At 41.4% G+C, this 26,052-nt stretch overlaps 2 protein-coding genes across 6 annotated transcripts in view; both read right to left on the minus strand.

Annotated features, from left to right (window-relative positions):
• Positions 1 to 6,880: 6,880 nt before the first annotated feature.
• LOC135514393 (armadillo repeat-containing protein 1-like) lies at positions 6,881 to 12,876 on the minus strand. 2 transcript variants are annotated; one of them, XM_064937852.1, is made up of 7 exons: positions 12,264 to 12,876; positions 11,920 to 12,088; positions 11,598 to 11,689; positions 10,795 to 10,984; positions 10,447 to 10,563; positions 9,148 to 9,222; positions 6,881 to 8,857 (listed from the first exon to the last, which is right to left on the minus strand). In XM_064937852.1, the coding sequence occupies exons 2-7, from the start codon at positions 12,079 to 12,081 to the stop codon at positions 8,666 to 8,668; spliced, it is 828 nt and encodes a 275-aa protein (XP_064793924.1). In that variant the 5' UTR covers positions 12,082 to 12,088; positions 12,264 to 12,876; the 3' UTR covers positions 6,881 to 8,665. The 2 variants fall into 2 exon arrangements, with proteins under 2 accessions (XP_064793924.1, XP_064793932.1); XM_064937860.1 differs by lacking the exon at positions 12,264 to 12,876 and having other exon boundaries at positions 11,920 to 12,233.
• Positions 12,877 to 13,021: 145 nt separating this feature from the next.
• LOC135514373 (high affinity 3',5'-cyclic-AMP phosphodiesterase 7A-like) overlaps positions 13,022 to 26,052 on the minus strand; it is a 43,333-nt gene continuing 30,302 nt past the window's right edge. For all 4 annotated transcript variants that reach the window (XM_064937840.1, XM_064937832.1, XM_064937824.1 and 1 more), the window contains exons 9-13: positions 24,519 to 24,610; positions 15,713 to 15,857; positions 15,387 to 15,483; positions 15,177 to 15,257; positions 13,022 to 14,864 (exon numbers count right to left, since the gene is read on the minus strand). In XM_064937840.1, the coding sequence (XP_064793912.1) occupies positions 14,638 to 14,864; positions 15,177 to 15,257; positions 15,387 to 15,483; positions 15,713 to 15,857; positions 24,519 to 24,610 (642 nt within the window). In that variant the 3' untranslated portion in view covers positions 13,022 to 14,637. The remainder of the gene's footprint in view (positions 14,865 to 15,176; positions 15,258 to 15,386; positions 15,484 to 15,712; positions 15,858 to 24,518; positions 24,611 to 26,052) is intronic.

A 26,052-nucleotide genomic window follows, 5' to 3' on the forward strand; every position in this document is an offset into this window, starting at 1 on the left:
GTGAAGGAGAGCAGAGGGATCTGATAGGTGCTCACCGCTCCTACAATAGAAGTGTTGAATACAGAATAAAGCATCTCTCATGGTGATTGGATGTCAAATAAATCCTTAAGAGCTTATGTTGCTAGGTTAGTCCCAGATATATATGTCCAATCACCCACATCTACTAATCATAGACCAGTGGGTCAATCTGAAGTTACAGAAAGGATGAGGGGGAGTGGTCATTTGCCACCAGTGTAGGAGTGCTGATCTAGGATCAGGTCCACTCTGTCTATATAATAGTATTGTAGTATTCATTATGATCTTACCTTTTGCAAATGCTTAGTCTGGATTGTTGTCTTGGGTCAAAGTGGACCCTGTATATTAATAAAATATTATTAGTACTGTAAATCCAAATGTATATGTACTAGCTAGCTATCATTGTAGTAGTATCTAATATAGAATACTTGTATTAACTGTATAGATTAATTTCATGACCATGAGCTCCTACATGCGCTCCAGTATTAAAGTTGCCATCCAGCGGCCAACACTATTCCTCCAGCCACATCTGGAACTCCAAGAAAGACAGGCTGGCGGACAGACACACACAAAAGGCCAGCTCTAGCTTTTTGGGGACCCAAAGCGAGATTTGGTTGGAGGAGGGATCCACCCCCACACACACACACACACCTCCCCACCACCAAGTGGGGGGAATTGGCCAGTCGCCAGCTGGACAGTGTTTCCTCCTACACATTGGTTCGGCCGGCTTCTGGGTTAAGCGAGCAGTGTGTCAAGAAGCAGTGCGGCTTGGCAGGGTTGTGTTTCGGAGGACACGTGGCTCTCGACCTTCTCCTCTCCCGAGTCCATAGGGGAGTTGCAGCGATGGGACAAGACTGTGACTACCAATTGGATACCAAGAAAAAGGGGTAAAAGGACCAAAAAAGAAATTGCACAACCATGCTAGTTAATTGTTTCAATGGACCTTCCAAAGGTGAAATTACAAGTCCTATTGGTTGTGAAGGTAAGGTAGCTAGCTAGCTAATCTCGATCCCACTCCATCGGGGTCTAGAATTTTATGAATTAAACGACTGACTGTGTTTTGGGTCACCAAAAATCCCTCTTGGATGCATTTAAGATGCATTGGTTTGTATCCATGAAGCTTCCCATGTCAGCCCAATTGATCAATGAGGAATAACCCTATGTCAAGGAGGTCTTGATTAGTTGTTTTCGTACGTAGAGCCTTGAAGAACACAGAATTCTCTGCAATGTACGTAAACACCATTTATATTGCTCAATGACACTAATATCTCCCAATGCCTTAAACCGAGGAGCAAATTAAAGTTGATCAACTCAAGCAGACTGGCCATAATGTCAACCTGTGCATGAGAGGAAGCCAAGCAGCCTTTGCTAACGTTTCATCGTAATAAAATATATTTCTCATCATAACGGATTATTTAGTAATAATAATAACAACTTTCTCGTTATGAACGTGATCTTTCTCATAATAACGAGGTAATGGATTATTTTGTCATACCATGTTATTTAATTGTTTTGTAATAATGTGATCTTATCTTGTAATAAAATAATAATCAGCAATACACCACCATGCTCAAAACTCGTTTGGGGGGGGCAGGAACGGGCTTCCGCAGATCACACATCTCATCCACGATTCCTTCTACAAGAAGAAAAAAAGTCATCTTTTGAAGGGGGCCAAGGACCCATGATGCCAGTCAGAGTTTAATGAAGGTGAATTTGGTCTCCTTGGTGAGGCCGCAAGCAGCAGCGTTGCCATCTGTCACCATAATTGCATGGCAGCCGGCATCTCTGGAGAGTCATGATGGTACAGATTGGGCTCTGGCCTCCAGTCGGACCACATGCACGGAGCCAGATGGTGGTGGGCACGCACACGCACACACACTCGCTTATTTTGAGTCTTTAGAGTGTACAACCATACCCCTTAGGAGCCTCACTCCTCCGTACACCCAAGCTGTTCCTCCTCCTACATACACAGACAGACAGGCCTCCTAGCTGGCATGGGTTCTGCCATGAAAGATGATTCACACATCGCTATAATCAACGTTGTTGTTTGCTTTGCATTTCTCCCAAGGCCTGGATGTACTGAATATTTAATCTGTTGTTTATTTAATGTGAGTTTCAAATCATTTTAAATGATTGTGACTTTACTACTACCTACAGATGTACACTGAGTGTACAAAACATTATGAACACCTGCTCTTTCCATGACATAGACTGACCAGGGGAATCCATCTGAAAGCTGTAATCCCTTATTGATTTCACTTGTTAAATCCACTTCACTCAGTGTAGATGAAGGGGAGGAGATAGGATAAAGATGATTTTTTTAAGCCTTGAGACATTTGATAAATGAACGGGGTATGGTAGTAGGTTTGTGTCAAGAACTGCAACACTACTGGGATTTTCACACTCAACAGTTTCCCTTGTGTATCAAGAATGGTCCACCACCCAAAGGGCATCCAGCCAACTTGGCACAACTGTGGGAAGCTTTGGAGTCAACATGGGCCAGCATCCCTGTGGAGGGAGGGTGTTCTTAATGTTTTGAAGGAAGGTGTTCTTGACGTGAGGACGGTGTTTTTAATGATTTGTACACTCAGTGTATACCTTCACAATAGGAGAACGCTCCGGTCATCATGTCCTAGACATTGTGTTGGAATGTGTTCGTGCGTGAAAAGGCCAAGATGTTCATAGTTGGCCTTTTTTATTACAGTTTTATATGCGTTAGCCTTTTGTGTGATTAGAATGATTTTTTTGGTCTTAATTCATTTGAGATTTTATGAGTTAAGTCAGTCAACTGCTCTAATGTTGCTGGACCCTCAGGAAGAGTAGCTGCTGCCTGTCATTGTAAATAAGAATTTGTTCTTAACTGACTTGCCTACTTAAATCAAAATAAATAATAAATAGAGAGGTGATATGTGAGAGCTGTGTTTGTTTTGATTCATATTGTTGTATTGACATTGTTTGTTTTTTTACATTTAGTTGTATGACATGTTATTGTGTAAGTTCATGTTGTAAGTTAGACCCTGGTCTCAATAGTGAACCACCCTGTATAAATAAAAGTTATTATCTAGAATGTGAAACATGTTGACAATGGCCACGGAAAGATACAGAAATCCTGGAATAGTGTCAAAAACCCCTTTACACCTCTATTAGTCAGTCACAGGCTGTTAGAAACAAGCTGGCCATCACTGACAACAACTGCTTTCGAATGACTCCCACCCAAAACTACATCTTGGCTTGGCTCAGGTCCAATGACACTTATGGCCAAATTGATGAGGTTGAGAGGTATAAAGATTCTGGCCTCTAGTAAAATGGCCATGGGGGGTGGCTCGCTCTTGGAACAAAATGTAAATGTATACAAGTGATGCAATTTAATGCACAGTTTTACAGTACCATCTGCAAATCTTTGCATTCCATTGCACTCTGGGTGAAATGAAGCATCAGCTTCACTAAGGCTATTCTAAGTAAGCCAAAACCAATCTGTTAACTATGAACTGCCTGGATGATGGCATGGTACTATAGTCCATTAACACACACTTACTGTAGTCACCTCAGCACAAGTCCACACTCTCTCTACAGCCTATTGACTGTCTTTGGTTCAGACACAGTAATGACTAAATAAACACTCTGCAAGACCTGAATGGTAATCGTGTGTGTGTGTGTGTGTGTGTGTGTGTGTGTGTGTGTGTGTGTGTGTGTGTGTGTGTGTGTGTGTGTGTGTGTGTGTGTGTGTGTGTGTGTGTGTGTGTGTGTGTGTGTGTGTGTGTGTGTGTGTGTGTTTGCGTGCGTCTGTGTGTGTGTGTGCGCGTGCGTCTGTGTGTGTGCGTGCGTCTGTCTGTGTGTGTGTGTTCCATGCATGTTGCAGTGTGTTGCCGCCACACATGGCGAGCCCAGCTGGTTGTGGGAGGAGTGCCATATGGGTTGGGACTTCATTGGTCTGTTCTCTCTGCTTCTTCTACATAGGCTCCCCTCAAGATGAAACCAGGCATGAATGACCTTCAATGTGTCATGATCCTCAGTTTACAACATTAGCATCCAACAGACAAGCTACAAAAAAAGACCTGTATGTAAATTTGGATTAATCTGCCCAACACAATAGAGGCCGGTGTTCAGTATTTGGACGTTTTGTCTCTCTTGATGTTCAGGAACACATGTTGATCTTATCACTCAGATCTAAATGGTTGTTGTAAAGAGTCAACTTCGGGGGGGAAAAATGTAATACTCTGAAAAACAGTTTATCACAACAAATCTGGAGCGCAGGAGATTAAATATACAGCAAAGCTAATGAGCCATTTATTTTCCAAATAGCGATAATTACCTAATTACCTCAACTAATGATAATGACTTTAATGATTCAACATTTTGGTTAATTGATCTTGATTGATTGCCTACCACCAAACAGGGAAAGGGGATACACAAGGTAATTTAAGGAAGTGCAGGTCAGGGCTATGATGGCATTCATAGCATTGCTGAAACATAAATATTTCAAATTTTAGGCTACTCCATCCCCTCTCATATTTACATGGTGATATATTATTTAGATACTCTGAGCTATGTGCTCCCCATACTCTAGCCCCTCTTGAAGGACACACTTGCTGTGACAGCAACAAATCATCTACAACCTCTATTGAGATTTCAGTATGGCCATTATCATTTGCTTGTTCCACCCACAGCAAGTTCAGACAGGCTCTGAGAGTTAATACCAATAATGGTGTTAGTGGTTCTCATTCAAAATAATGTTGCATGCACGGTAAGTACTATTCTATTTAGCATAGCTATATCAACGTCCTGTGGCCTCTCTCATGCCACCTCCCTCTTGTCCCTAAAACCCCCCTGTGGTAGTTTCTGTGTTGCTAGGTAACAGCTTTCAGTAGGTCTTGGCACAGGTCTCTCTTATGCCCCTCTGATGACAAAAGTCTTATCCTCTAGTAACTATGAATAGAGGGTACTAAGAGGAAGCCTAATACATAACAGCATTCATGCACACAACATATTGTATTGTATGGGAATAGCTATTGTCAGGGGGTAAATTGCCACCTTCTTTGAACATATCATGGCTCTGCATGTTTCTTTCTGCTCTTTTTACTGTAATATCACAAGATTAACTGAAGTATTATATTCTACTGTAATTGATTGATCATTTTGGATGACTTTTAAAACAAAACGTATTAACATTACAAAATAAAAGAGAATATATATATAGGCACAGTCTATATGATCAAGCATTTCTCAGTTCATTCACTTCAAGCGGCTTGGTGGCAAACTGCAGTGGTGATGCAACACTGACACCTTATGTCTATTTCGTTGTATTTCAGACGAAGAGGTAAGGTCCTGAATACAAGGGTAAAAAGCAGAGGCTTCCTTTTTGATTGTTCTTACATTATGCATGGAGTGTGCTGCTGAATCGTTTGCTGCCCATTGTTGCAATGTGAATAAAAGGGTCGCTATGGGGACGACAGCAGGCAGATTCCCAAAGGGAATCCCATTGATGCTGTCACATGGGACTTTGCTCCCTTTGCATTTTCATTGGGATTGTCAGTCAGTTACAGTCTGCCAAGACGACGACGGCATTGCTCTTTTCTGTCTGTCTTGCAACTGTTTCACATCTACATCAATAAACTACCAACCCAACAACATCAAGACTTGTTGTGTGGACATAGCTGTCTGGAAGTGCAAGTTGAAACACGTTTGTCTTCCAGTTGAGCAGGTTGCAGTTGAGCAGCTTCCATGAGCGCTGGGATTGTAGCAAGTCAGTGGCGAGAGCTGTAGTCTAAACCTATAAATGAGGCCCTTGGCCAAGACAGACAATAGCATAATCCTCAGTTCTGTTCTCCTCTGCAGAGCCCCTCTAGTTTCAGATGTGGGAGGTTGGACTTTTGCCAAGCCTATTGGGTCCAAAGTAATAGCAAGAAGAACATGCATTATGGGAAGGGGCTCTAAGACAAGGCCCTTTAGTAATGTCCCAGGGGACCAACATTCTGTTTCTCTCCACTTTTATGGGAATGCAATCACAAGTGAATTATACTGTACAGTACATTAGAGGGAAGCCAAGTCAGTTGGTTTGACTCTTTCAATACTGATAAGGGCATTAGTTATCTACTATACAGAACACTAACACTAAATGAAAGTGATAGACACTTCTCAGAGAAGGACACCAGTTGTCAGTAAAAGGGGACATTTCATTAATTGAAAACAAACATGGTCAAACATCTTTCATCGTTTATTTTGTTGAATAAACGGTCATGTCCTCCATTTGAGGCAGTACCCTATCCCATCAGTGTCAATAAAATGAATAATTACATATTTCATATAATAACATTGTTTTTTAAAATATTATTTAATGCAACTCTTAGGAATCATAACTCACATCAAAAACACAATGGCCCACAACCCTACAGACAAACTGACAGGCAGCAAACATACCTGTGATGCACATACATAATGTACAAAACATTCCTGTGCGATAGGTGTTCATTCTGTATTGGTGGAAAGAAACAACCAGCATAAATAGGTTGTAATGTTAAAAGAACAATTCACTTTTCAACCTCATTCATTATCTCCAGCACCAAACCAGTGTCTACATGTCTGAAAACAGTGTTTCTATTATCTGTGGTTAAAAAGATAAGGTCCTATAAAATGCTTCTTTGTGACATCACAGTGCAGTATAAAAAGTTATTGTCTTAAGTGATTTTCAAAATCTGCAATGAGTTTCTAGCCAGAGGGAGTGTATTTTATTGCCGGTAGACACTGGTACTGTGCTGGAGATAATGAAAATGAGGTTGAAAAGTAGTGGAATTGCCCATTAATAGTCAGGAGGGAAAGGAAATATTTCATGTTTGGGGGTTAATCTAAAACACATGAGTGATTAGTCTGTGGAGTATGTGATAGCTTTATTTGACTCAGGTGACATTTCTGACAAACAAAAGGCTGACTTAAATCATGATAGTTTACCTAATAAAGGTTTCTGAACAAAAGGCGTGTCAATGACAAGACAAATATATTTACATATTTCTTTGTGAATGACTTCATTGGCAACCAATGCACAGTATTGATGAGTGTGAACTATAGAGTATTCGCAGATAAGATGCATGCTGCCCTGGCATGATGAACACAATCTAGTCAGGTGTGATTGTATGAGATGGGAGTCTTTACAGGGTGAAACAACACAAATACATGAGTGGACAACAGGACATTGCTTGACAATTCTATACAAGGATCCCCCCCCCCCTCCACAGACAGATATTGACTTTCAAGAAACACTTTCAAAGTTCTCCCACTGAGAGGTTGTTACCTGTAAAATAGATGGTCCAAACTGAATACTTCTTATGCTGAGATTTACTTTGAACAGTAATAAACTCATAATAATAAACATTTCCCATTCAAACACTAACATGCACTGATAGCAAAGCTATTTCAGAGGCTGGGCAATTGATCCACTATATAGACTGAACCAAAATATTCAGAATTCTATACTTACAGACAACCCTAAACTATGGCAGCATCCACTTGAGCTCCCTTTAACGACAGGTTAAGGACACTGCTGGCCAATCCATCTCCAATGAAATCTAACAATGTTTGTTTCCATCAACCTATGTTCAGAGATGATTAATGTTAGGCTTAGCCTAATCTTGGTTCAACCAGAACTTAAATCTCATGTAATTTGGTCAGATGCTTAACCATTTATGTTTATGTAGTCTTTCCACAAGAGATTACGTTTAGCCTTGTATTATTTTTAACTGTGTTAAATCATACAAGACATTGGGGAAATGACAGAGGCTGTCCCTAAAAGAGGAACAATGCTCTTCCTTAGGAAAGATATTCTAATATTGTCCTTTGAATGAGTAATACTTAACATAACCCAAGCTAATAATGCATGACACCCCGTTAGAGAATACCACAGTGGTCAGACTGAAAACCGTCTCAACCAGCCACCCAGTCCTGTAAACATTTCTCATAACTCACAACAAATTCGATTAATGATTTCAGTAGGCATTGGAATTGAAGAGTACCTAGATTGGCGTTTATCCAGTGTCGACATCAGTAACCTTTTGAATATATCAAAGCAGGGAGCCTTACAGGCAGAATACATTTCAGAACTAAAGCTGACAGTCAGTCACAAGGGTCTACATGTAAACAGAATGAAACAAAAGGCACGATAACTGAACACACGTTGATTACTGCATATTCTGGAACACCCATTGCTAAAAAAGGGGAGGATGGGTCAGTTCTTGGTCTAAAAACTCAGATAAAAAGGTAGGGCGAAAAGGACCCTTAATGCAAACACGCTTTCAGATCCTTAAAAAAAAGTGGTCTAACTACAGGAAATTCATTTTGTGGTAAAGTTTGGACCCTTTCTGATGGATCAAGTCGTAATGCTGCCACAATAATGCTCCTCACAACAAGACAATTTGGTTTTCAAATAGCTCTCAATCAGAACCCTAAAGATAAGAAATAAGAATCAATTCCGGAAGCCAGTCCTCTCCCTTGATGGCTTGGTGATTCTGTATGGTGCAAGGTGGGTGTGAGATTGTGGTTGCATGTGTGTACTGTACACGCATTGGAATAGTTTGTTGTTACACATTGCCTTTGGCAGTCCAGCTCTTTGGCAGCTGGGAGCCTGATTCTGTATCTGTAGTATCTGAAGAGGTGTGGGTGGTCACCAGTAGAACGAGCGGGACAGGAAGTTAGCTGCAGTGCCTAGCCAGCTTGCTCCATCCTGTCCTGTGCCCACACAGGTCACAGCCTTGTCTGGCTCATGGGACAAGCTCTCCTCCTCTGGAAGGTAGTCTGGAAGAGCCACATTCTGCTCCACTGCTACCGAACCATCCTCTGGGAATGGGATGATTACCTGAACAGCAAAAGGAAGTGTTCAATTCAATGTGCAGCATAAGGTAGATGACATTCCTGCATACAAGGTCAAGGAGCATGGTATTTGAATTTAGATTTGAATTAGATACCCAACTCCTTTCTGTAAGCTTTATCCTTGAGATAAGATAATTCCTTGATAATATTTGTAGACCAAAACAGATCTTCTCGGGAAATCAATTACAACAGAAAGTATATAAAACATTGATTCAACCAAGGCTGTTGTAAAGACAACAGAAACAAAACACTGGAAGTTCATTCAGAAATACAAACCTCTTCTCCATCCTCTCCCCTGACCACCTGTTGAGCTTTCATTACTTCAGTTGAGGCGATGGCAGAACCCAGAGCCTACAGAGGAAGCAGAGGTTTAAATGAATACCAACAACACATCAGCCATTATTCCCTCGTCCATCCCCTCTCCAGAATGTTCTAACAGAACAGCAGGTTGTCTGCCACCTTAATCTCTCGTGGACTAATCTAACGAAGCAGGCGTAAAAGAAACGCATCAGCAAAGTTGACTTTAACTGGTCCTGGCGAGAGAAAAATAACTGTCGGGGGAGGTTCTCTTCTGCACTGTTCAATCCAGTAAATGTGGAGGAGTTAAGATGGAGTGTCGCCTTGTTAACGCAGAAATACTGGTTAAGGTCCAAAAGCAGAAGGCACATCACAGGCTCTCTTTCATTTCCCCTGAAAACCGGATGCGCCAGGTTTCCGAGCACGCTGAGGGTGCTCGTGGACAGGCGTTTAACGAGGAGCAACTGCTGGATATATCATTTGGACAAATCAAGACTTTGCGGGTGTGAACCTACACCTGGCATCTTCCAGAAGGGGACTTTTGGCCCAGACACCTGCCCAAGACTTGCAGAGAGAGTTGGGTTGACCTACCAAAGGGGATCCATTCTGGTTCTGCCACTCACTCAAGGTTTATGTATTTTTTTATTGAACCTTTATTTCGACAGGGAGTCATGCTGAGACCAAGGTCTGTTTCTCAGATGAGCCCTGTATACACATCAAAACATCTATATATCCTGTGCACATCAATATATACATTAATACACTAAAAGCAACAACAACAAAAAAGCAAAGAAAACATACATTCTTCAGTAAAAAGGTCCTCCATCAGTCTTATTGAATTGCCCTAGAAGCACCAACTCATCCAATTTTAGAGAGCCTTTAAGATTTTTCCTTAAGTAAGGTGCAAAACAAATCTAAAAGCAGATTTACCTAACTCAATGGAGTTCGAAGTGATCTCCAGAGTTAGCCATCCCTGAGACTGGTTCTGGTATCTCGTACGTCTATAAGTTAACAATGAAGTAAGGTACTTCGGAAGTTCATGCAGAAGGGCTTTTTATAAACAAAAAGAGTGCAATGCATCTATCTACGTGACTTCAAGGAGGGTGAGCCTACTTCCTGATACAGAATGCAGTGATGTGCCTTCATACCTCTCCCCCCAGAACCCAGAGCTGCGAGATTTTGGTTCTGGGTTGCCGACATTAGACAGACACGTCTCTGGCCTCCATTGTCTCCCTAGAACATGCTGTTGGCTAATAGGACAGACAGGATACGACTCACCTCTGCCTTCATGTCTGAGCGGATTCTGACGATGCACCGCTTAATGCCCATCTGGAATGTAAAGCTGATGACGCCTCGGATCTTCAACAAGGACTCTTCACAAAGGCTCCTCCGGCTCTGGAGGAGATTAATGGGAATAACTGTATAAACTCACTTTACCTCTTATAGTGGACTACAAGAACCGTCACCTGAGCTAATAGCTACTTATTGATGCATGATGTATTACGGAACCCATAATGCTCTGTGTAACATATCCGGTTTTATCTTAGTATATATGTTACTGGAACTAACATGACAGTGTCCCGTCTCCTTATTGATACACTTATTGGTCAGTTTTGGGGCACTCACAGAGTCATCCAAGCCATGTATGTGGAGGACCACTGTTTTGGCCCGCTTGTTGGTGGATCCCAGGAAGAACTGGTCCTTGCGTCTGCAAGAGGGCCCCTCCTCAGGCTTGTCTGTATTCTCACCGTTAGAAGCCTGGAGGAGTTCATAGATTTCTGAGGCCAGCATCTTAGTCTCTCCTGGGGTGGTTGTCCTAAGGGGGGGAAGAGGGGGAGATAGATTTTTAGATGACTAAAATCTTTAGTCTCAACAGTATTAATGTACAGGAACTGAATTGTGAGACTCAATTAAAATTACAAATACAGTTTTGCAGCACTTACAAAAATACCTTCTAGCTCTGGCTCAGAATGTTTGTTTCTCTACTTATTACTTATTTAACCTTTATTTAACTAGGCAATTCAGTTAAGAACAAATTCTTATTTATAATGACGGAAGCAGAAGGCCTCCTGCAGGGTCGGGATTAAAAATATATATATAGAACAAAACACATCATGTGACACTTTATGTAGTGTTGTGACACCACAACACTACATAAAGAGAGAGACCCAAGACGATAACATAGCGTGGCAGCAACACATGACAACACAGCATGGTAGCAACACCACATGACAACACGGTAGCAACTCAACTGGGTCTAAGAAGATGAGCTATGTAGTGTTTGACATGAGTTTAGGACCAGTTGGATTTTTTGCAAAGAACAGTTGCAAAGAATACCAAATATGTTCTATTTGACAAAGATATCAACAGACAAGATGAGTGAGACTACACAATCATGATCTGGGCTTTCGCAAGGGTCAAATACTCACTTTTGCATGACATTCTGAAGACTTAACATCATCCCCAGCTCTCCCTTCATTTTCTCCCTGTTTTGACGACATTCTGCGAGGTAGCGAACAGCCTGAAGGGGACACAAGAAACACAAGAGAATACATTCACCAACAGCAAAATTACATCCTCACTTACAAGGTTAAGGAGCATGGTATTTGAATTAAGATTAGACACCCAACAACCATTTATTTGTTGTTGGGTGTAAGTAGCTAGTACACAGACTTCAAAGCAGCCCAGTCACTTCAGTAACCAGGTGCGTTGACTTTTAAAATGCAATGCATCCACTACAGGGGGGCTTACCAGGAGTGCTGAGTAGACAACCTGGGGATTGGGATGGTCCAGAAAAAGGATGAGTCCCGGTAAGCAACCTTGGTCTTGAACAATAGCTCTTCTGTTCATAGGATCTGCAGCAAGATCCCTCAACTGGTTCACCACAGCCAAAGCGTCTGGCTCCCTACTCATGATGCCTCTTACAGACCCATACAAGACAATCGACAGAGAGAGAGAAGATATGGAGGGGATGACATTCAGAAACAAGTCATCAACTTTTGCTATTAAATGTATTAGCTAGCTCAATAGTAAGTTCAATACTATACTGTAAACACAGTATGTAGCTAACGTTAGCTAGCAACACAGCCGTTTACCTTCAAATAAATGCCTCTTCAGACCTGCACAATGTGCACACAGCGTCCAAGAAAGACAGCATGAACAAAATCCAACGGGTAAAATAACACAAATGTAGCTAGACGCTTTTATTTTCTATTATTATTACATTACAAAATGTGGTATTCAGTTACCGACAAACTGGACAGGACTGTTCCAAGCGGCCACTCTGCAATATAAACGTCTCCGATTGGACGTTGGGGGCGACATGCCCACTTCACAAGCCATTCAGCTGCATTGTTCTTAGACCTGGTGCGTGATGTCAGATGATGCCCCGGCATGCTGATTTAAGATCAGTTTTACGGTTTATATTGTAACACGGATCCTCAATGCACTGATCCTAGATCTGTATTAATATCAGACCTCTACAAAGTGATATTTTTAAACAAAACACAGATCAGAGAGAAAGCTTAGTTATCTGTGATGTAATCATTAGTCCAAATTGTTGCAAAACGTTCTCAACTATAACGAGTTTCTTTTGGACAAATTCAGGTAGGTCCCATAGATATCCTATTAAATTACTAACATTTAATTATGTCTAGGTCCCTCCTGATTTAGTTCCTTTTAATTTAGTTTGAGAAACGTTTTGTAACAGAATTGGCCTAATGAATACGCCCCAACATCTTTAATAAAACATTAAATATTTTCTCAAATTTGCAAAACACCACAGAGAATATAACATTATTTGTAGAACTGTAAAGAACGACAGACTGCTTAAAAGAGAGGAAAAGAAAGCAAGCACGTGTGACAAGTTGTTTTAATGAAAATGTAACTGCAACTGGCAAGTATCAAAATATCAATTTGGCAAAGCTTTTCACAAAATAGTTTGCCACGCAAGTTTCTAGCCAAAAACAACTTACATCAAAATGGTAAACAGTTATATCAAACAGTCTTTCAGTTACCAGAAAATACATTTTCTTTTGCCATAATGAAAAGCACCGGTTTTCATTCAATGTACTGAACGTCCAACCAGAGACACAATCGTGCCTTGTGTATAGAATCAAAAAAACAATACCAAAAATAAATTAAATATGGAATGTTTCATGTTGACTGAGTCACTGACCAATCTACTAATGCCTAGTAATTTCCTTCCACATCAGAGGCAAACAGTTGGACAATGCATTGAGAATACATGATCCACCTTATTAAAAAACAACTGGTTTGGTCACTTAGTTTTGTGCATAGCTTAAAAGGCATCCGTTGCCAGTCTTAAATGTTGCCTGTTTGCATTTTAGAAAGGGCTTCAACTCTCTAAAATAACATTGTATGTCATGGCGCAGCTCTACCAGAGGCAGACCTCCCAATTTCTCTTAATAAGTAGTCATGCTGTTTATACCTTCAACACACGTAACTCTGGTCATCCGTTACTAATATGGAAGAGTGGTTATTCAAGTGTTGAAAGAATGTTAAGGTCATAGAAATAGAATCTATATTCTATTTCTATGGTTAAGGCCACACGCATGCCCCCTTTCCCCACCTAACAAAACACCCTACTATGGTTAAATCCCCAACACCATACAGGTAAAGAAAGAAATTGATTTCATACCACATCCAATATACTTTTTTTTTCTTCACACAATTAGTCTCTGAGCTGACTGAGTCTTGGGTCATAAGACATGTTATAGTTCACAGTGCAAGTAGCAACAAACGGACCAAAACAGTCGTTTCAGGGCATTTGGTGTGTTGATCTGCAATCAGATGTTTGTTCAGTGTGTACAGGACAACTATTTCATGTGAGTGGTTATTCACATACAGTATGTACTTTTTTTCCACCTTTTTTTTTTTTTTTACAGAACCAATGTTTAATTTGTAAAATACAACACAAAGTAGATGCTTGTAAAGAGGCAGCAGTGAAGTGGGCTCTTCACATCATTTATTGTACGAGGAAGTATTACTAAGTCTGAAAGAGAAACCCACAGAAGCTTGTCTCAATCACTCAACATGAACCTCTCTCTGAATACAAGGTTTCCTCACTTGAAAAACATTAAAACAAATTGTTTGCAGATGGCACTATAATCAGAAGGGTATTTTTTTAAATAATTCCCTTCGGGTCTCTATTCAAAGGGTGGCATGTCAAATTAGGGATGTCAGAGCAGAACTACGGTAAAAATAAATAAAATATGAAAACAAATACAGCAGACGCAACATGAGGTATCTATGTATTGCTCTATGTTGTTAAAGTAAAGGGTCCAAATGCAATAAATTAAGTTAAATTATGTGAAAAACAAAAACAGTGGTTAACCTAGATGGGGAGCATGTGGCTGAGGTGCTGTGGTGCGGGGAGTGATGGGTAATGTAGTTTTTGTCCGGTGAGGAGATTCTCTTCGCTTCCTGACGCTTCACTCTCTTGGCGAGTCATGACCCTTTACTTCCCTGAGGTAATTCTTTGGAGTTTGAGTCCTTGGCAGCAGAAGTCCTCTGTTCCTCTGAGGCCCTACTAGTGTTAGCCTCCTGCTTGTCTCTACCCTCCTTCCAGCCTTGCTTGTTCAGGCTCAGGTGGCCCATCATGGTCTGGGACAGCCGTGTGTCGGAGAAGCGTGACCATTCCACAAACAGAGGCTCCACCACATATGTCATAAAGCCTGCAGGGGAAGGAGACGTCTCTCATTCAGAGCAAGTTCTGACTAATAAATCACAAAATGCTGCTAAAGTCAGGAGGAGAAAAACTCAACCACAAGCAAATGTACAAATATTAAGTAGGACACATTTTATATCATTACAAGTACAGTAAATAGCCTTGTCCGAGCCAGAATGGCCCAGAGGGCAGGAAGATCTATTGTTTCTGTAGGGTGAGTCAGCTTGATGTACACCCCCTGGACAGGAAACCAAATCATAATCAAATCTAAATGAATCATATGCTTATAGTGGACTTAGATTAAGAGAGGTAACTTTACCAATCTGTATATTGGCAACTGAGTTGGATTGCCTGTCACAGAGTGGGGTTACTTCAAGATGATGTTTCCTCTCAATGTCACCTGATGAAAAGAAGGATTGGTTAATACTCATTATATAAACCATACTGTCACACATAGGTGCACTCTTAATAAACACCTGGATTAATATTAAAGGGGATTAGCCCAGTACAGGGTTTCATGATATAGTACCTTGATGGAAGAACTCCTCTGTCACTTTCTCGCTCCACAGTTTGCTGAGTTTCCACGGTCGGCAGGGGTTGCAGATGTCCGCACACTTCAGAGCTATCTTTACAGGGTCAATGGGGAAAACAGAGCGGAGACTCAGGAAAAGGACAACATATCGATCAGTCTGTCTCGCTCGCTCCCTTTCCTCCATCAGCCTCAACCGCATGGACGATTCACTTTTAGCAACACTTCATTGCCTCTGAGATGATCTCAATGCCACAACAGTGGAAAAGGGTGATGGATAATACAGTTATGAATGCTCTTTTTGTTATTTGGCACACATTGCTCACCTGAAGGATAAAGTGCCGATGTCTTCCGTTAGTGAGGCAGAGGTCTCTCTTGTCCAAGTGTGTCCTGAACTCTGACAGATAGTTATTCTGCCTGCTGATGTCCGTGGCCAGAATCAGGGATCCAAGCCGCTCCTCCATGTTCAATCTAAATGACAACAGCATCCAATCCATATTCATTAGCACATACTAATGAAGCAGAGTCATTTTCATAAACATAAAAGGTAAAGCCTTTTTTTACTGCAATGTTCCAATGGCAATGGGTGATTACACTGAAGTCTGAAGATGCATTTAAATTAGCTAAATCGGGGGACTCCATAGTTAGTATTTCATAAACTAAATGTCTTAGTGGATGTAGTTGTAGTTAAATATAGACTAGATCTGACAGCGAACAAGGGTTATGCCTGATGAATGGATGAAATTATACTTTGGAAAGAACCCTAGCTCTTCACTAATATACCTCACTAGATAAAATCAATGTAATAAAGTTAAAGAAAAACATGATGAAAAATTCCAAGGGCTTAAACCTATTCATATTTTTCTACCAAGTTGTGGCAAATTAACTGCTGCAAGAAGTACCGAACACAACAAGTCTATGCTAGCAGTAATCACATGGATCTGATAAAACAAAATCAACCACGTTACATAAAGATCCTAATCCAATCAAAATGTTTTCATGGCATGCAACAAAACAATTCAGAGTCACAGAGGATGTCCTGTCATTCTCTGTCTCCAGTAACAAAACAAAAGCATCTCTCCTACAGGTGCAATATATACAGTGCTTTCGAAAAACAGGTTTTTAGAAACTTTTCCAAATGTATTAAAAGTCAAAACAAAAATACCTTTTACATAAGTATTCAGACCCTTTGCTATGACACTCAAAATTCAGCTCAGATGTATCCTGTTTCCATTGATCATCCTTGAGATGTTTCTACAACTTGATTGGAGTCCACCTGTGGTAAATTCAATTGATTAGAAATACTTTGGAAAGGCACACAGCTGTCTAGATAAGGTCCCACAGTTGACAGTAAATGTCAGAGGAAAAACCAAGCCAAGAAAGAATTGTCCATAGACCTTAGATACAGGACTGTGGGTCCGCAAGAACGAAGTGGCCGCCATCATTCTTAAATAGAAGAAGTTCGGAAACACCAACTCTTCCTAGAGCTGGCCACCCGTTCAAACTGAGCAATCGGGGGAGAAGGGCCTTGGTCAGGGAGGTGACCAAGAACCTGATGGCCACTCTGACAGAGCTCTAGAGTTCCTCTGTGGAGATGGGATAATCTTCCAGAAGGACAACCATCTCTGCAGCACTCCACCAATCAGGCCTTTATGTAAGAGTGACCAGATAGAATCCACTCCTCAGTAAAAAGCACATGACAGCCCACATGGAGTTTGCCAAAAGGAACCTAAAGACTCTCAGACCATGAGAAACAATATTCTCTGGTCTGAAGAAACCAAGATTGAACTCTTTGAATTACCAAGCGTCATGTCTGGAGGAAACCTGGCACCATCCCTACGGTGAAGCATGGTGGTGTCAGCATGATGCGGTGGGGATGCTTTTCAGCAACAGGGACTGGGAGACTAGTCAGGATCGAGGGAAAATATGAGTAAAGTCCAGAGATCATTGATGAAAACCTGCTCCAGAGAGCTCAGGACCTCAGATTGGAGCAAAGGTTCACCTTCCAACAGGACAACAACTCTAAGCACACAGCCAAGACATTGCAGGAGTGGCTTCGGGACAAGTCTCGGACTCGAACACGACCGAACATCTCTGGAGAGACCTTTAAATTGCTGTGCAGCAACGTTCCCCATCTAAGAGGATCTGCAGAGAAGAATGGGACAAATTCCCAAATAAATCAAATGCAATTTTATTGGTCACGTACACATACAGTACCAGTCAAAAGTTTGGACACACCTACTCATTCAATGATTTTTCTTTATTTTTACTATTTTCTACATTGTAGAATAATAGTGAAGACATCAAAACTATGAAATAACACATAAAAGTATTCAACAAATCAAAATATATTTTAAACTCTTCAAAGTAGCCTCCCTTTGCCTGGATGAGGTTCAATGTCCATTGCTCGTGTTTCTTGGCCAAAGCAAGTCGTTTTATTGGTGTCCTTTAGTAGTGGTTTCTTTGCAGAAATTCAACCATGAAGGCCTGATTCAAGCGGCCTACTCTGAACAGTTGATGTTGAGATGTGTCTGTTACTTGAATTAATGAGATAGGGTGCAGGCCAGGCAGCAGGCTGTTAGCCAGCCTGTCAGCTTAGTGGAGTCTGCCACTAGCACAGTCAGTGTAGTCAGCCCAGCTATCCCCATTGAGACTGTGGCTGTGCCTCTATTTAGGTTGGGCAAAACTAAACATGACGGTGTTCGCCTTAGCAATCTCACTGGAATAAAGACCTCCATTCCTGTCATTATTGAAAGAGATTGTGATATCTCACATCTCAAAATAGGGCTACTTAATGTTAGATCCCTCACTTCCATTGCAGTTAAAGTCAATGAACTAATGACTGATCATCATCTTGATGTGATTGGCCTGACTGAAACATGGCTTAAGCCTGATGAGTTTACTGTGGTTAATGAGGCCTCTCCTCCTGGTTACAAGTGACCATATCCCCCGCGCATCCCGCAAAGGTGGAGGTGTTGCTAACATTTACGATAGCAAATTTCAATTTACAAAAAAAAAAAAAAAAAAAAACGACTGCATTTTCATCTTTTGAGCTTCTTGTCATGAAATCTATGCAGCCTGCCTCAATCACTTTTTATAGCTACTGTTTACAGGCCTCCTGGGTCATATACAGCGTTCCTCACGGAGTTCCCTGAATTCTTATTGGATCTTGTAGTCATGGCAGATAATATTCACATTTTTGTTGACTTTAATATTCACATGGAAAAGTCCACAGACCCACTCCAAAAGGCTTTTGGAGCCATCATCGACTCAGTGGGTTGTCCAACATGTCTCCGACCTACTCACTGCCACAGCCATACCTAGCTTTGTCCCGTGGACTAAATATTGTGGATCTTAATGTTTTCCTCATAATCCTGGACTATCGGGCCACCATTTTATTACGTTTGCAATTGCAACAAATAATCTGCTCAGACCCCAACCAAGGATCATCAACAGCTGTGCTATAAATTCTCAGACAACCCAAAGATTCCTAGATGCCCTTCCAGACTCCCTCCACCTACCCAAGGACGTTTAACCTTGCATAATACCCTAGATGCTGTTGCACCCCTAAAAACACTTGTCATAAGAAACTAGCTCCAGGGTATACAGAAAATACCAGAGCCCTGAAGCAAGCGTCCAGAAAATTGGAACGGAAATGGCAAGACACCAAACTGGAAGACTTCCGACTAGCTTGGAAAGACAGTACCGTACAGTATCGAAGAGCCCTCACTGCTGCTTGATCATCCTATTTTTCCAACTTAATTGAGGAAAATAAGAACAATCCAAAATGTATTTTTGATACTGTTGCAAAGCTACCTAAAAAGCAGCATTCCCCAAGAGGATGGCTTTCACTTCAGCAGTGATAAATTCATTTACTAATTTGAAGAAAAGATCATTAGAAGGCAAATTACAGACTCCTCTTTAAATCTATGTATTTCTCCAAAGCTCAGTTGTCCTGAGTCTGCACAACACTGCCAGGACCAGGATCAAGGGAGAGACTCAAGTGTTTTAATACTACATCTCTTGACACATTTATGAAAATACAGTTGAAGTATGAAGTTTATTTACACCTTAGCCAAATACATTTAAAAACTCAGTTTTTCCTTATTCCTGATATTTAACCCTAGTAAAAATTCCCTGTGTTAGGATCACCACTTAATTTTAAGTATGTGAAATGTCAAAATAATAGTTTAGAGAATGATTTATTTAAGCTATTTTCAGCTATTTTCACAGATATGCATATAATTGGTTGATTTGGATAGAAGACAGTCTAACGTTTCTAAAACTGTTTGAATAAAGTCTGAGTATAACATAAATGATTTGGCAGGCGAAACCCCGTGCACAATCCATCTTGGGAAAACATTGACCTCAATCTGTTTTCCATTGGTTTTCTATGGCAATGCCGTTTTAATAGAAATATGCTTGCAGTTCCTATAGCTTCCACTAGATGTCAACAGTCTTTAGAAATTGGTTGATGTTTTTCTTTAGAGAAATGAAGAAGTAGCCCTGTTATTTTCCTGTGTCACTCCAGGTGCACTCTAATAATTTTGTGCGCACGACTTGGAACATGCTTTCTTTGTTTTCGTCCGGTATTGAACACAGTTTATCCCGTCTTAAATTTTATTGATTATTAATGTTAAAAAATACCTACAGTTGTATTACGAAAGTTGTTTGAAATATTTGGACAAAGATTACAGGTAATTTATGGGAGATTTTCTAGTCATGTAGCGCAAGTTGGAACCGGTGTTATTCTGGATCAAACGCGCCAAATAAATTGACAGTTTGGATATATAACGACGGAATTAATCGAACAAAAGGACCATTTGTGATGTTTATGGGACATATTGGAGTGCCAACAGAAGAAGCTCGTCAAAGGTAAGGCATGAATTATATCTTTAATTCTGAGTTTTGTGTCGCGCCTGGCGGGTTGAATTTTGATTGCCTGTCTGATGGGGTGCTGTCCTCAGATAATAGCACAGTTTGCTTTCGCCGTAAAGCCTTTTTGAAATCTGACACTGCCGCTCGATTAACAAGTGTAGCTTTAATTTGGTGCATTGCATGTGTGATATCATGAAAGTTTAATATTTATAGTAATTCAATTTGAATTTGGCGCTCTGCCATTTCACCGTATGTTGTCAAACCGATTGGTCTTTTACCAAATAATGTGATCTTCTGTATACCACCCCTACCTTGTCACAACACAACTGATTTTCTCAAATGCCTTAAGGAAAGAAATTCCACAAATGATCTTTTAACAAGGCACACCTGTTAATTTAAATGCATTCCAGGTGACTACCTCATGAAGCTGGTTTAGAGAATGCCAAGAGTGTGCAAAGCTGTCATCAAGGCAAAGGGTGGCTACTTTGAAGAATCTCAAATATAAAATATATTTTGACTTGTTTAACACTTTTTTGGTTACTACATGATTCCATATGTGTTATTTCATAGTTTTGATGTCTTCACTATCATTCTACCATGTAGAAAATAGTAAAAAGAAAAGAAAAACCCTTGAATGAGTAGGTGTGTTCAAACTTTTGGTTGGTACTGTATTTAGCAGATGTTATTGCAAGTGTAGAGATATTCTTGGGTTCCTAGCTCCAACATTGCAGTAGTATGTAACAATTCACAACAGTACACACAAATCTAAAAGTAAATTAATGGAATTGAAGAAATATATAAATATTAGGATGAGCCATGTCGGGGTGGCATTGGACTAAAATACAGTAGAATATAATACAACATATACCTATTAGATGAGTAAAGCAGTATGTAAACATAATTAAAGTGACTAGTGTTCCATTATTAACATGGCCAGTGATTTCATGTCTATGTATATAGGGCAGTAGCCTCAAAGGTGCAGGGTTGAGTAACCGGGTGGTAGCCGGCTTGTGTTGGCTATTTAACAGTCTGATGGCCTTGAGATAGAAGCTGTTTTTCAATCGCTTGGTCCAAGCTTTGATGCACCTGTACTGACCTCGCCTTCTGGATGATAAGAGGGTGTACAGGCTGTGGCGCGAGCGGTTGATGTCCTTGATGATCCTTTTGGCCTTCCTGTGACATCGGGTGCTGAAGGTGTCCTTGAGGGCAGGCAGTGTGCCCCCGGTGAGGCGTTGGGCTTACCGCACCACCCTCTGGAGAGCCCTGCAGGTTGCTGGCGATGCAGTTGCCGTTCCAGGCGATGATACAGCCCAACAGGATGCTCTCAATTGTGCATCTGTAAAAGTTTGTGAGTGTTTTAGGTGACAAGCCAAATTTTTCAGCCTCTTGAGGTTGAAGAGGGGCTGTTGCGCCTTCTTCAACAAACTATGTATGGGTGGACCATTTCTGATTGTTAGCAATGTGTACGCTGAGGAACTTCTCCGCTTCGGTCCCGTCGATGTGAATCGGGACGTGCTCCCTCTGCTGTTTCCTAAAGTCCACTATCAGCTCCTTTGTTTTGTTGATGTTGAGAGGTTATTTTCCAGAGCCTTCACCTCCTCCCTGTAGGCTGTCCCGTCATTGTTGGTAATCAGGCCTACTACTGTTGTGTCGTCTGCAAACTTGATTATTGATTTGGAGGCGTGTATGGCCACGCTGTCATGGGTGAACAGGGACTACAGGAGGGGGCTGAGCACGCACCTTTGTGGGGCCCCAGTGTTGAGGATCAGCAAAGTGGAGTTGTTTCCTACCTTCACTGCCTGGGGGCGGCCCGTCACGAAGTCCAAGACCCAGTTACAAGGTGCAGGGTTCAGGCCCAGGGCCCCGAGCGTAATGATGAGCTTGGAGGGTACTATGGTGTTGAAGGCTGGGCTATAGTCAAGGAACAGCATTCTTACATAGGTATTCCTCCAGATGGGATAGGGCAGTGTGCAGTGCAATGGTGATTGCATCGTCTGTGGATCTATTGGGGCGGTAAGCAAATTGGGTCGAGAGTGTCAGGTAAGGTAGAGGTGATATGATCCTTAACTTGCCTCTCAACGCACTTCATGATGTCAGAAGTGAGTGCTACGGGGCAATAGTCATTTAGTTCAGTTACCTTTGCTCTCTTGGGTACAGGAACAATGGTTGACATCTTGAAGCAAGTGGGGACAGCAGACTGAGATAGGGAGAGATTGAATATATCTGTAAACACTCCAACCAGCTGGTCTGCACATGCTCTGAGGACGCAGCTAGGGATGGGCCGACAGCCTTGCGAGGGTTAACGCTTAAATGTCCATGGAGAACGAGAGCCCACAGTCCTTGGGAGCTGGCTGCGTCGGTGGCAGTGTGTTATCCTCAGGGTGAAAAAGAGCATGACGTCGGTGTCCGTGACGTGGATGGTTTCCCCTTTGTAATCCGTGATTGTCTGTAGACCCTACTACATACGTCTCGTGTCTGAGCTGTTGATTTTCGACTCTACTTTGTCTCTATACTGACGTTTTGCCTGATTGATTGCCTTACGGAGGAAATAATTATACTGTTTGTATTCAATCATATTCCCAGCCACCTTGCCATGGTTAAATGCAGTGGTTCACACGTTCAGTTTTGCGCGAATGCTGCCATCTATCCACGGTTTCTGATTTGGATAGGTTTTTATAGTCACATTGGGAACAACATCCCCATACACTTCCTGATGAACTCAGTCACCTTGTCCATGTATACGTCAAAGTTATTCTCAGAGGATACCCAGAACATATCTGCGTGATCAAAATGCATTCCGATTGGTCAGACCAGTGTTAAATAGACCTTAGCATGAGTACTTCCTGTTTGAGTTTCTGCCTATAGGAAGGGAGGAGCAAAATGGAGTCGTCATCTGATTTTCCGAAGAGAGGGCGGGGGAGGGCCTTGTAGGCATCTCGAAAGGGGGAGTAGCAGTGGTCAAGTGTTTTTTCAGAGCAGGTACTACAGTCAATGTGTTGATAGAACTTCGGTAGCACTCTCCTCAAATTTGCTTGGTTAAAATCCCCAGCTACAATAAATGCGGCATAAAGTCTTTGCATAAAGTCCAATGTAGTTCCTTGAGGGCCATCGTGGTATCGGCTTGAGGGAAAATATACACGGCTGTGACTATAACCAAAGAGAATTCTCTTGGGAGGTAATACGGTCGGCATTTGATTGTGAGGTACTCTAGGTCAGGTGAACAAAAGTACTTGAGTTTCTGTATGTTATCACAATCACACCATGAGTAGTTAATCATGATACATACACCGCCGCCTTTCTTCTTCCCGGACAGTTCTTTATTCCTGTCTGCGCAATGTACTGAGAACCCAGCTGGCTATATGGACGGGGACAGTATATCCTGAGAGAGCCATGATTCCATTAAACAGATTATGTTACAGTTCCTGATGTGTCCCTGGAAGGAGATCCTCGCCCTGAGCACGTCTACTTTAATGTTCAGAGACTGAACATTAGCGAGTAATACACTCGGAAGCGGTGGATGGTGTGCACGCCTCATGAGTCTGACTAGAAGTCCACTCCAAATACCTCTCTCCGCTGGCGGTGTCTTGGAGCAGTGTCTGGGATAAGTTCAATTGCCCTGGGGGCTACGAACAAAGAATCAAATTCGGGAAAGTCGTGTTCCTGGTCGTAATGCTGGTGAGTTACCACCGTTCTGATATCCAATAGTTCTTGTTGGGTTCCCGAGTGGCACAGCAGTCTAAGGCACTGCATCTCAGTGCAAGAGGCGTCACTACATTTACATTTCCGGCTTTATGTAATAACACGTAAAAAAATTATATGCTAATATTGTAAGAAGAAAAATACTGCAAAATTGCTGAGGAGCGAGAAGCAGTGTTGCCATGTCTGTCGGCGCCATCTTCCTTGTCCACGCATGTAGCGTTATACCCAAGAAGACTTGAGGCTTTAATCGCTGCCAAAGGTGCGTCAACAAAGTACTGAGTAAAGGCAATGAATACTTATGTAAATGAGAATGTTTTTATTTTTTATAAAATTAGCAAACATTTCGAAAAAACAGTTTTTGCTTTGTTATTATGGGGTATTGTGTGCAGATTGATGAGGGGAAAATACGATTTAGTCAATTTTAGAATAAGGCTGTAACCTAACAAAATGTGGAAAAAGCCAAAGGGTCTGAATACTTTCCGAAGGCACTGTATAGAATTGCCCGGAGGGCACAAATAAAGAATGTTATAGAAGATGCCCGGTCTCTGAACTGACCTGTCTTCAGTGGGAAGGTGGGACAAGAGTGCTGACTCTCGGAGCAGGCCCACAGCAGACTTCCAGTGGTGATTCTCCAAAACTGAGCTATTCTACAATGGAAAACACAACCCAAAAAATATATTAAAGAGGTAATTATATTGTACATGGGCTAGATGATGTCTGATGCCTACCATTAACATGTATTTTAAAGTCATTCAACATTTTATGGACAACTATATCAGCATCTTATCCATCAAAGAGACTAAAATAATGATGAGTAGAGAGTAGGGCTAACCACATTTAGTTGACTGGTCGATTGTTTGGTCGATAGGCTGACGGTCGACCGAGATTTCTTTAGTCGAGCAGTCACAATTAATACATTTTTTCATGGTGCACAAGACACCTGTCTGAGTGGTCTAATAAATTGCGGAGGCCACAGGGGTGGCACAGTCCATCACTCTAAGACATGTGATACTGCAATTGTATATGTAAAAATAATGGTGCAATCTAAATCAAATATTATTTTTTTTAAATGCACTTTCTTCCGGGTTGGATATGGTAGCTGCCAGCCGTTCTGAAACAGAATCTTTAGTGCACTGTAGAATTGCCGCCTTTCCCTATGTTGCTATGTGCATAACAGCAAAAGTAGCATATTGGGATTGAGAACAATGCAGCAGGGGTAGCAGCAGAGGCGAGGAAACATTATTTCAGTCCCGCGGGAATCTGCCATGTCAGCAATTTGAACATGGTAAGAGAGTAACAATTCCAACCAGAATAACCTACTGTTTTTTGGCAAACTCCAAGGTCCACTGATAATACTAGTGCCGTGTGAATCAACATCCCTGTGTGTTGCTCACGGTTTGAGCAAGAAAACAATAACTGATTTCATAAATTGAACATAGTGCTGTGTATAGCCTAAATATGAAGGGCCTACATGTATCAACGTTTGCAGTGAATGCCTTTGTTTGTTTTGTGCGTATGAATTGAATATTGCCAAATGTGTCAGTAAAAAATATTGTGCCTATTTAATGTAACCCTTGCTGTTAATTGATCGCAAAGCAGCATACAACTGACCTAAAGTTTTGGAAATGATAAGTTCACATTCTCATCCATAGCCTTAGAACGCATCTCAAAGTGCTGTAGGCTGGGGGGCATTTTGGACGTCTACTGCGGATCGCTAAAATATCCTAATGATTATGATCATACTTCCTCTATTCAAATATTATTGCGACACTACTGTATACCAAAGACGGTTTGGTATGGTTTAGAAACTTGGGAACCAAGCTCAAGTTAGCCCAATTATTGCCTAACACAGCGTGACCATCGGGCTCTTTCTTGAGTCATTTGCGTGTCTTAATTATTTAATTAATAAACAGTGTGCTTAAAGCGTCAGACAAGCTCAGCGCATATGTAGTTGGTTTTATTCAAAACACATGGTGTGCCTGTATATATATGGAAAAATACGTTTAAACGTTTAGACCAATCGAGTGGGCGACAGAACAGGACGACTCTCGTGGAGTGGAGTAGTATGCTATTGATCCCAGTTTGGAAA

This window comes from Oncorhynchus masou, chromosome 3 (genome assembly GCF_036934945.1).
Source record: "Oncorhynchus masou masou isolate Uvic2021 chromosome 3, UVic_Omas_1.1, whole genome shotgun sequence".
NCBI lineage: Eukaryota > Metazoa > Chordata > Actinopteri > Salmoniformes > Salmonidae > Oncorhynchus > Oncorhynchus masou.

Coding starts and splice junctions, on each gene's coding strand:
- LOC135514393 (XM_064937852.1), bottom strand. CDS start 12,081: ATGAGTAGGGAGCCAGACGCTTTGGCTGTGGTGAACCAGTTGAGGGAT. Junction 10,985..11,597: donor CTTCAGAATGTCATGCAAAA/GTGAGTATTTGA, acceptor TCCCCCCCTTAG/GACAACCACCCCAGGAGAGA. Junction 8,858..9,147: donor GGGGAGAGGATGGAGAAGAG/GTTTGTATTTCT, acceptor TTTGCTGTTCAG/GTAATCATCCCATTCCCAGA.